Source organism: Melanostigma gelatinosum, assembly GCF_949748355.1.
Source record: "Melanostigma gelatinosum genome assembly, chromosome: 22".
In the NCBI taxonomy this organism is placed as follows: domain Eukaryota; kingdom Metazoa; phylum Chordata; class Actinopteri; order Perciformes; family Zoarcidae; genus Melanostigma; species Melanostigma gelatinosum.
Window position 1 is genome coordinate 962,995 of NC_136655.1, and position 10,158 is coordinate 973,152.

The 10,158-nt window shown below is 42.3% G+C and overlaps 5 protein-coding genes across 8 annotated transcripts in view; 3 read left to right on the forward strand and 2 right to left on the reverse strand.

The window, feature by feature from the left end:
• Positions 1-300: 300 nt before the first annotated feature.
• Positions 301-1,142, forward strand: LOC306795818 (histone H4; the record flags this gene model as incomplete). The annotated part of the gene is made up of 1 exon (XM_079294463.1): positions 301-1,142. One exon carries the CDS (start codon positions 301-303, stop codon positions 610-612), a length of 312 nt encoding a protein of 103 aa, XP_079150589.1. The 3' UTR covers positions 613-1,142.
• A 598-nt stretch (positions 1,143-1,740) lies between these two features.
• LOC306795814 (histone H3.2-like) lies at positions 1,741-2,590 on the forward strand. The gene has a single exon (XM_079294459.1). It carries the CDS (start codon positions 1,770-1,772, stop codon positions 2,178-2,180), a length of 411 nt encoding a protein of 136 aa, XP_079150585.1. The 5' UTR covers positions 1,741-1,769; the 3' UTR covers positions 2,181-2,590.
• Positions 2,591-3,023: 433 nt separating this feature from the next.
• Positions 3,024-3,335, reverse strand: LOC306795819 (histone H4; the record flags this gene model as incomplete). Its single annotated transcript, XM_079294464.1, has 1 exon — positions 3,024-3,335. One exon carries the CDS (start codon positions 3,333-3,335, stop codon positions 3,024-3,026), a length of 312 nt encoding a protein of 103 aa, XP_079150590.1.
• Positions 3,336-3,483: 148 nt separating this feature from the next.
• On the reverse strand, positions 3,484-4,402 carry LOC306795816 (histone H2A-like). The gene has a single exon (XM_079294461.1). The coding sequence runs from the start codon at positions 4,380-4,382 to the stop codon at positions 3,996-3,998; it is 387 nt and encodes a 128-aa protein (XP_079150587.1). The 5' UTR covers positions 4,383-4,402; the 3' UTR covers positions 3,484-3,995.
• Positions 4,403-6,359: 1,957 nt separating this feature from the next.
• The window catches only part of LOC306795812 (CCR4-NOT transcription complex subunit 2-like), a 13,504-nt gene continuing 9,705 nt past the window's right edge, over positions 6,360-10,158 (forward strand). For all 4 annotated transcript variants that reach the window (XM_079294454.1, XM_079294456.1, XM_079294455.1 and 1 more), the window contains exons 1-6: positions 6,360-6,399; positions 8,175-8,306; positions 8,522-8,594; positions 8,788-8,935; positions 9,109-9,321; positions 9,612-9,691. In XM_079294454.1, coding sequence (XP_079150580.1) covers positions 8,187-8,306; positions 8,522-8,594; positions 8,788-8,935; positions 9,109-9,321; positions 9,612-9,691 — 634 coding nt within the window. In that variant the 5' untranslated portion in view covers positions 6,360-6,399; positions 8,175-8,186. The remainder of the gene's footprint in view (positions 6,400-8,174; positions 8,307-8,521; positions 8,595-8,787; positions 8,936-9,108; positions 9,322-9,611; positions 9,692-10,158) is intronic.

The following is a 10,158-nucleotide window of genomic DNA, read 5'->3' on the forward strand; positions in this document are numbered from 1 at the left end:
CTAAATTCATATGAATTACACATCCACAAATCATAATGCATGAAATGGAAAACTGTTAACTCAAAATGGTACCATGTCAAAGTAAAACCAGAATGTTAGCTATTGTCAATGGTCTGTTTTTATTTTGAAGGAAAACATCGGAACCGGAACTGCCTCTAAGTACACACTCTAACTTCATACACGTATCATTGGGAGATCTTAACGTATCTTATTGTTCTTCAAATACGTCCGCAAATGTGCTTTAAGTACCGACGCTCTCCGTTCTCATTTCATTCTTTTAACCAACGTTAATCTGACGAAATGAGTGGCCGCGGGAAAGGAGGAAAAGGACTCGGCAAAGGGGGCGCCAAGCGTCACCGCAAAGTGCTCCGTGATAACATCCAGGGCATCACCAAACCAGCCATTCGCCGTCTGGCTCGCCGCGGCGGAGTGAAGCGTATCTCGGGTCTGATCTACGAGGAGACCCGCGGTGTGCTGAAGGTCTTCCTGGAGAACGTGATCCGTGACGCCGTCACGTACACAGAGCACGCTAAGAGGAAGACCGTCACCGCCATGGATGTGGTGTACGCTCTGAAGAGGCAGGGCCGCACTCTGTACGGATTCGGAGGCTAGAGACCAACGACTGACATCAAGACAACACAACGGCTCTTTTCAGAGCCACCCAACTCTCTTAAAGAGCTCATGACCTGAGTTTATTCTTGTCTTATCCACGTTTCTTCATTACACTTGAATGCAGATATAAAATATGACTAATATTTAATTTAATGGAATTTATCGTGAACTAGTGGCGGCTACGGTCAGTCGGCTTTAACAGCTGGAGAGACATTTGAGAAGTTTGTGTGTACTTAATAACAGTAACTAATACTAACTACTAATGACGACACAGTAATCACCACTGCTGATGTGTTTCTCTATGTAGTCTGTTAAACTGTTATGTTTATAAGCACAGGATCCATTTCTACAGGTGGAATATTTATGAATTATTTGCCCTCTATACATTTTGAACTTCAGATTTGTGATGTCATTATTAAATAACCCACTTTGAATTTTGAGGAGAAACTTCAGGCCAAAGAGCTGATATCAGATCAGCATGACCTCACAATCAGGAAGCAGCACATGAAGCTCCTGTACTAGCTGTACACCAGACAGGTTAGCTAGCTGCATGACGTCATGCTAATAATTTATTTAGCTTTTTAAAACAACGGGACAGATCCAGCACGGACAGTTAGCGAGTGAGAGACACGAAGCACCTGCTGATACATGATATATAGTTATAAATAAATCGTGTACATAAAAAAAAGTACAATTGTGAAACAGTAAAGGTATAATAAAATAAAAAGCAAAAACAAAGCTAGAAATACAATATATTCGGATTGAGTGGTTGGATGCACATTATTGCACCTATTTTATTTAGATAATGTTTTAATTCCAATACAAATAATGCCAATATTCGAGTAATTATTCACGTCTGTATAACAGTGTTTATTCTTTATGGTTTGTATTTCAGCTTGTATTGCAATAAAGGTATCATATATCGTATTTTATCTGTAAATGATCTTCATTAGTGTTACTACTCAAAAGCTGAACACAAGATAACTAAATGAGCGGGAACTTTGAATTTGCTTTTATCCAATTGCTAAGCTGCAGTGTCACGCGCATATTATTGAACCAATCAGCGTTGCCGGCACGCCGGCTCCGTCTATATAAACGAGACGCGGTCGCTTAGAAAACACAACTACTTTTCTTGAGTAAAGAGAGGAAGACTCAAGATGGCCAGAACCAAGCAGACCGCCCGTAAGTCCACCGGAGGAAAAGCTCCCAGGAAGCAGCTGGCGACAAAAGCTGCCCGTAAGAGCGCCCCGGCCACCGGCGGAGTGAAGAAGCCCCACCGTTACAGGCCCGGTACCGTGGCTCTGCGGGAGATCCGGCGCTACCAGAAGTCCACCGAGCTGCTGATCCGCAAGCTGCCCTTCCAGCGCCTGGTGCGGGAGATCGCTCAGGACTTCAAGACCGACCTGCGCTTCCAGAGCTCCGCCATCATGGCTCTGCAGGAGTCCAGCGAGGCTTACCTGGTCGGCCTGTTCGAGGACACCAACCTGTGCGCCATCCACGCCAAGAGGGTCACCATCATGCCCAAAGACATCCAGCTGGCCCGCCGCATCCGCGGAGAGAGGGCTTAAACTAACCCGACTCCAGTCACCCACCAACGGCTCTTTTAAGAGCCACACACCCGCCTGTAAGAGCTGCCGTCCTAGAAACACGTGTTGCATCTAATGCACATAGTCTACTCTTAATCACTTAATATAGATGAACGATCCAGTTCTGATTTATTACATGTAAACTATAATTCAGTTTGTCTGTGAGGATCGATCATCAACTGAACGTGATGTCCAAACTGTTATTTAATATAATTGTTTCTTACACTTCATCATCATCCAGGTATTTTTTCAATACAACATGTTGTCGCATGGTTATATCATATATACGTTTTATCCAACTTAAACGTACAAAATCGTTTGTCAGGACTTCAAGATTGGACAAAGAACAGAGTTAGCTCGGGGAGGAGTCCGATGTCACAGAGCTGCTCTCACACAGATCATAACTGATGGATATGGATGTCAATAGTATTGATATAGAGGTTACTTAACTGATGGTATACTTTATTGTAGGAACGTCTGACCGCAACTATTTGACGTGTTTACTGTTAATGAAAACGTATGTGTGTGTATATATGTATGTGTATGTATGTATGTATGTGTATGTCTATATATATATATATATGTATGTGTATGTATATATATATATATGTGTATGTATATATATATATATGTGTATGTATATATATATGTGTATATATATATATATATATATGTCAATAAATATTGGTCGTATTTTATATCTGCAGTCAAGTGTAATGGAGAAACGTGGATAAGACAAGAATAAACTCAGGTCATGAGCTCTTTAAGAGAGTTGGGTGGCTCTGAAAAGAGCCGTTGTGTTGTCTTGATGTCAGTCGTTGGTCTCTAGCCTCCGAATCCGTACAGAGTGCGGCCCTGCCTCTTCAGAGCGTACACCACATCCATGGCGGTGACGGTCTTCCTCTTAGCGTGCTCTGTGTACGTGACGGCGTCACGGATCACGTTCTCCAGGAAGACCTTCAGCACACCGCGGGTCTCCTCGTAGATCAGACCCGAGATACGCTTCACTCCGCCGCGGCGAGCCAGACGGCGAATGGCGGGTTTGGTGATGCCCTGGATGTTATCACGGAGCACTTTGCGGTGACGCTTGGCGCCTCCTTTGCCGAGTCCTTTTCCTCCTTTTCCGCGGCCACTCATCTTGTCAGATGCTTGGTAGAACTGAAGATGGACAACTTAACTGAGAGCGTTGGTATTTAAAGGCATTTTGCGGACGTAACTGAAGACAAAAAGACATCTCAGCCCGCCATTTTTCACGATCACTTTATCAAGCTAGCGTGTGCAAGCCGCTGCATTTCCGGTTACAGAAAGACCTTTCAAAATACACACCGGTTGTTGTACTTGCCTCTTATTTCCTTACATTGTCTATTACTTCAAATACACCTAAACTATTAGCTGTATTATTTTAACATGGTACTGTGATGATCCACTGTATCTGTAGTAACAATAAAATGCATAAGTCATATTGTTGATTATATTCTATCGTGCAAATAATCAACAAATAATACTCAACACAATGCACTCAAACACTTGTACATCAACAAAATATACATTTTCATGTTCAATTAAAATTGACAAAATAAATTGATACGAGTTATGGGGAGATGGATTATTATAAAATGTTTGTAATTTTCCACATTTAAACATTTTATTGGGCTGTAATTGGGTCAAATACATACTTGTGTAACTAAACTTTAAAACATAAGTTTCGTATTAATATCTCATGAGGATTCATCTCTTTCAGAGGAGTGGGTGGCTCTTAAAAGAGCCGTTGGGTTTAGAAAGAGCGACTTGAAGGCTCTACTTCTTGGCGGGCTTCTCAGTCTTCTTGGGCAGCAGCACCGCCTGGATGTTGGGCAGCACGCCACCCTGAGCGATGGTCACTCCGCCCAGCAGCTTGTTGAGCTCCTCGTCGTTGCGGACGGCCAGCTGCAGGTGACGGGGGATGATCCTGGTCTTCTTGTTGTCGCGGGCAGCGTTCCCAGCCAGCTCCAGGATCTCAGCGGTCAGGTACTCCAGCACCGCCGCCAGGTACACCGGAGCTCCGGCACCGACACGGTGAGCGTAGTTACCCTTCCTCAAGTGTCTGTGGACACGGCCGACGGGGAACTGAAGCCCGGCACGAGAGGACCTGGTCTTGGCCTTGGCTCTGACTTTGCCGGCTCCGGTTTTTCCTCTTCCAGACATAGTTGATTCGGTATTATTCGTGTGATTGACGTAGAATGCCGATCTGAGTAAAATCCGTGACTATATAGACAGTAGCGGCTCCTGTCTGCTCGTTAATTGGTGCGATGGAGCGTCAGTGTGATCGTCCAATCAGAAACGGTCTGTAAGATACAGTAGAGATCAGACGGCTTCCGGTTGCAGTTGATGGTGTTTATAAAATAAGACGTAGTCTTTTAAAAGGAAAATAAAAATCTATCTGGCTTTTAATTTGTAGTAATGTTATAGCCAAAGACTTTTAAATAATTGTTTTTACATAATTTTTGCTGATGTTTATTTATTTTTGTATTCTTATGACTTATATTTCTTGCTTATATTTGCCGTAATTTTTGAAGCAGCGTGTTTGTATTAAAGGTGATAAATAAATAAAGTGATGATGAGTCTTCAACAACTTCATGAGGATTTCTAAAAAGATTCAACCAACTCATCTCTCAGGGTTATTATAACCCCGAGAATATATGGCATGTTTCACGACTCTGGATATTTACTTTATTTATAAAGTCTGACACAAAACAGTTGATTTTCTTTTCTTCTCGTTGTTTAGCATCCATAAAGACAATAAACAATCACCTTTGTGAAAGTAATCTTTATTCTCTGTTTCTCACATTTCTATTTATTCTTTTCAGGACATCATAAGAAGGTGAAATGTTCCTTCACACTGTCAAAATATTACCCTGGTGTGTGTTTGTGTGTATATATTTTAGCTTCATGTGGTAAAGTGTTGTTAGGTTATCTGGTTCGCTTTAGATTCTTTGAATTGTTGTATTTTTCTTTAATCCTGAGACACGGACAATTTAACTTTCAGTCCTTTTATTAGAAACTTGTTTTCACATTTAAAGAGAGTAAACTACTTTTAATCACTTTCCAGATATTAACAGCTGTAAGAAATAAACATATTAATAATCTTCACTTTATTTAAGATTTAATATGTTTGTAACATTTAATCTAAGTAATAAAATGTGAGGTTTTTTAAAAAAAATTATCAACTGAAAAATACCATTTAATAATGAAAATGATCTAAATTAATTACAACAATAAGTTATAAAACTGTTGTTTGTCGTGTCAACAGGATTTTTACAGGGACTTCTTAGTTCATCTCTGATTTAATTTGGCCCAAATTAAAACAGAATCTAATTTGACTTAATCTCCTAAAATATGATGATGCGTCATATATTTATGTTCACATGGTTTGTGTATTTGAAATGATTTGAAATGATTTGAAATTATTTTATTTTATTTTATTTTACTTTACTTTACTTTTTATTTATTTTATTTGTGTGCCAATGGCAAATACTTGACTAAAGTTTCAGATATTACAAGTAGAGAAGAGTAGAGTAAAGTATGATACAATGTAGAGTACAGTAATGGAGGACTTAGGTCAGACAGTAGAGTATAAAGTAGAGCACAATACAGCTTAGAGTAGAATAGAGTGAAGTGATGGAGGTTCAGAAGTCGTGCGCTAGAGTAGAGTAGAGTGATGGCGCCTCAGAGGCTAGACAGTAGAGTAGAGTGATGGAGCCTCAGAGGCTAGACAGTAGAGTACAGTAGAGTAGAGTAGAGTGATGGAGCCTCAGAGGCTAGACAGTAGAGTACAGTAGAGTAGAGTAGAGTGATGGAGCCTCAGAGGCTAGAGAGTAGAGTAGAGGAGAGTAATGGAGCCTCCGAGGCTAGACAGTAGAGTAGAGTAGAGTAGAGTGATGGAGCCTCAGAGGCTAGACAGTAGAGTACAGTAGAGTAGAGTAGAGTGATGGAGCCTCAGAGGCTAGACAGTAGAGTAGAGTAGAGTGATGGAGCCTCAGAGGCTAGAGAGTAGAGTAGAGGAGAGTAATGGAGCCTCCGAGGCTAGACAGTAGAGTAGAGTAGAGTAGAGTAGAGTGATGGAGCCTCAGAGGTCAGAGGCGACACACATCCCAGCATCCTTGCTGATTGGCGAAGAGATGACGGCCATCTTGGATTGTAGCGGGGAAGAAAGATTGATGCGGTAAGCTCCTTGTTTTATTCCTTTTATTTATTTTCTCCTCAAACAACCGCATGAACCTTCTCTGAATAAAACTCCACTCATGTGGGAGTCATCACGGAGTCAGACCGCGGATGTGAAGCGGAGAACACGATATTAAACCCGGCGGTCTGCTTCCGCTGCTTTTTGTTGTTGTTTGGGGAGGAACTAATCGACAGAGGCTTCTTAGGCCCAAAACCCGAACAAATCAAACCTTCGTACCAGTCTCCTCTCTACCGACGGCTTGTCTGATTCACCGCATCTAAACCCCCGTTCTCGGTTCACCAGATAGTGTTAAAACGGTCTAAAACTGTCTCCAGTAGCTGTGTTGTTCTTGCGGTGCTGGGTTAGCCGACCAGCTAGCTTGGTAGCAAGTGTTAGCTCTCACGCTAGCGTCTCCCATGTATTCCTATAGAGTTAGCTGTGTAGCTTACGTGCTACTACTCTGCTAGCACGTAACGTTAGCTCCTGACACATTTTTACAGCTAACAAGGTAATGCTAGCTTATAGCTATCACGTACAAATACCAATGTACATATACATATCATGTACATCTATCAAATTAACCGGGTTATTTGTGCCGTGAAGCAAACGACTAGGTTTTGTGAATTAATTGGTGGAATTAACGTTAGTCAAAGAGATTATCGGAGCTAGCGTTAGCTTCATTTTTAGCATTATCTTTTTGCGACACTTCTGCACATTTAACGTTTGCTTTCAAACAAGAACAGTAGAGTTTATACTTTGCTCTTTCGGTTGCACAATGTTTAAGGGAACTTCTAACCTGAACCACACTGTTTCCACCAATACACACATTTTAAATATAATAGTACAAGCGTGTAGGAGCTGAATTAGTCGTTGTTTCACCGGGTGTCGATGCTACACCGTGGGCTAAAGCTATCACTAATCTACTGTAGTAAACAAAAGTTAATTTGTATTTATATCTGCACACCACCTCATGTGCAGTATCCAGGGTTTGAACATGGTGTGATTTTATGTTTATAATGTGCAAACTAACTCTTCTTTCACATATAATATTAATTGTGTTATTATAAAGATAATTTATGAATGCATGCATAATCAGAGCAGCGGTTCGTTAACAATAACAAGAGATGGTTTTATTTATTATTTACTTTTTGGTTTCACTTTTTGTTGTTCAAATCTACAGAAAAGCATTCATCACAACAGAGCCCAACAGTTTGACACCCAGTCGTTGTTTTGTTTATCACAACGGACCAAAGTGTTTTATTATCATTGAAGACAAAGATTATTTATTTCTTCAGACGAGTCACGTGTTGCAGGTTAACCTGTGGTGTGTTATCCCAAACATATAAGTATATTTACAACATAATTACACCATTTTTATTTCTTTAAAAGTGCTAAAAAGGTTGTAGTAGCCACAGCTGATGGAGGCTCATGCACACCTCACTATTAATACACGTTGTGCATCAAAGAAACGATACCCAACATGGAACTAAAGCAACAAAACAAATCTGTAAATAATAAGATCGTTTTTAGAGGATTGCAAAGTTTCGCTTGTGTGAGATGACACGAGTGAATACCTGCTTGTGTTGCATGTTTCAGGTTTACACAATGTGTGAGTGCATGTTGGATTACTTGCATGCAGAGTTCAGCTGCTGATGCTGATACATCTTAAATGTATCTCATGACGTTGTTCTGAACCACAGCTCTAGTGACGCGCTGCAGGTGTGACAGGAAGTAGCCGATTACTCAGTGTGACCGTTTCCTGTCTTGTTTGTCAGGTGACACGCGGTATGTTTGGTGCTAACCGGAAGAAGTTTATGGAGGGAGGTGTAGAGAGCGACTACGCGGACGACTCCAGCCTCTACTACACCCAACAGTCCATGTTCCCTCCTCACCGCCCTGACAAAGATGTGAGTGCTCAACTCTTCTTCTGGGGTTTAATGTTTCACGTTTTGTTATCTTTTCTGGGATTACATAAACAAAGAGAGGTTATTGTTGCAAACTGTACTCAGTAATATGATTCAGTGATGCATAGGATTTAAATAAAGGTGCATGGCTGTTTTTTAAATTTCTTATTCACGCTAAACAAGCGATGACGTCGTGTTGGTGCTTCCTGTCTCCTCAGATGCTGACGTCTTCCTCTGCTTCCTCGACGGGTCAACTGTCGCAGCTTGGAGCCAGTTTATATGGCCCACAGAGTGAGTAGAACACACACACACACACACACACGTACTTTGTTACTTTAGTTCATTTACTTTGAGATGCAGAGGATCTCCATCAGGAGAAAGCACAGGCTGACCAATCACAGCTCTGTGTGTGTCGCTGAAATCTGTTTCTTGAGAATGAACATATTTTCTCTCTCTCTCTGCCCCCCCCCCCCCGTCTCTCTAGGTGCTTTGGGGTTTCCTATGCGAGGTATGAACAGCAGTGCAGCGCCTCAGTTAAGTAGAAGTGGTTTGAACCAATCTACCAACCAGCTCCCCAGTCATGCCAGTACAGCCAACACTGGAACGATGCACACGCCTCCCTCACCGAGCAGGTACACACACACACACACACACACACACACACACACACACACACACACACACACTGTGTTTCGGATGAATGAACTGTCTCTTATTGTTATAAACCTCTTATAGAGTCTCATAAATGTGTTTCTCCATCTGAACTTCATCATACCCCCCCCCCCCCCCCCCCCCCTGTCTTTAGGGGGATTCTACCAATGAGCACCCGGACCGTGCTGAACCACAGCCAGCAGGTGGGGGGGCCGACGGGGCAGACGGGGGGAGTGATGGGGGGGGTGGGAGTGGAGAGGGGGGGGGGAGGTGGGAGGAGCAGCATGGGGAGCCCCAACCGGTCGTCGCCCAGCATCATCGGGATGCCCAAACAGCAGCAAGCACGGCAGCCTTTCACCATCAACAGGTAGCGCCACAGCGGGACCTCCTTCATGCATTCCTGTTTGTTGTTGTTTGTACGGAGCTGCAGACTGATTTAAAATGGTTCAATATGAATTATTGTCTATAAACTCTTTCTATTCTCCATAAAAACATTTTTAGCATCTGTTTTACTTCCACTTCTGTTGTTTTCGGATCACAGTTGTGAGAATAATGTGTGTGTGTGTGTGTGTGTGTGTGTGTGTGTGTGTGTGTGTGTGTGTGTGTGTGTGTGTGTGTGTGTGTGTGTGTGTGTGTGTGTGTGTGTGTGTGTGTCAGTATGTCAGGTTTTGGTGTGAACAGGAATCCAGGCTACAACATGAACAACTCTTTATCCAACAACATCTTCAACGGCACAGGTACAAGAACAGCTTTAACCCTTTAAAGCTGTTCAGCTGCAGCAGTGATTCACTTCTTCTAAACGCTTGAATTGTTGAGTTCAGCTGCTGAAAGTTGACGCGCTCGTTAGCTTGTTTTGCCGACGTCTGCAGGTGTGTTTCATTCATTTATGATACATCTGTCATCATTTCTAATCATTTAAGAGATGAGTTCACAGATACGTTTAAGTGTTAGACTGCATGTTCGATAAACAATCACCAGAACTACACGTTCATCAGCCAGAAGCTGTAATAAACGTCATTATCTTCAGATTTTCATCTTTCCGACGGTCTTTAACACATCATGTGCAATTAACGCTTCTGTCAGAAAACAGCAGCCAAAACGAAGCTTACAACTGTGACGAGGAGAGGAAGAGAGAGGAGAGGAAGGGAGAGGAGGGGAGGAGAGGAGAGGAAGAAAGGGGAGGAGAGGAAGAAGGGAGAGGAAG

What these genes read in the sequence shown, in the direction of transcription:
- LOC306795814 (XM_079294459.1), top strand. Translation starts at nt 1,770, where the DNA reads ATGGCCAGAACCAAGCAGACCGCCCGTAAGTCCACCGGAGGAAAAGCT.
- LOC306795816 (XM_079294461.1), bottom strand. Translation starts at nt 4,382, where the DNA reads ATGTCTGGAAGAGGAAAAACCGGAGCCGGCAAAGTCAGAGCCAAGGCC.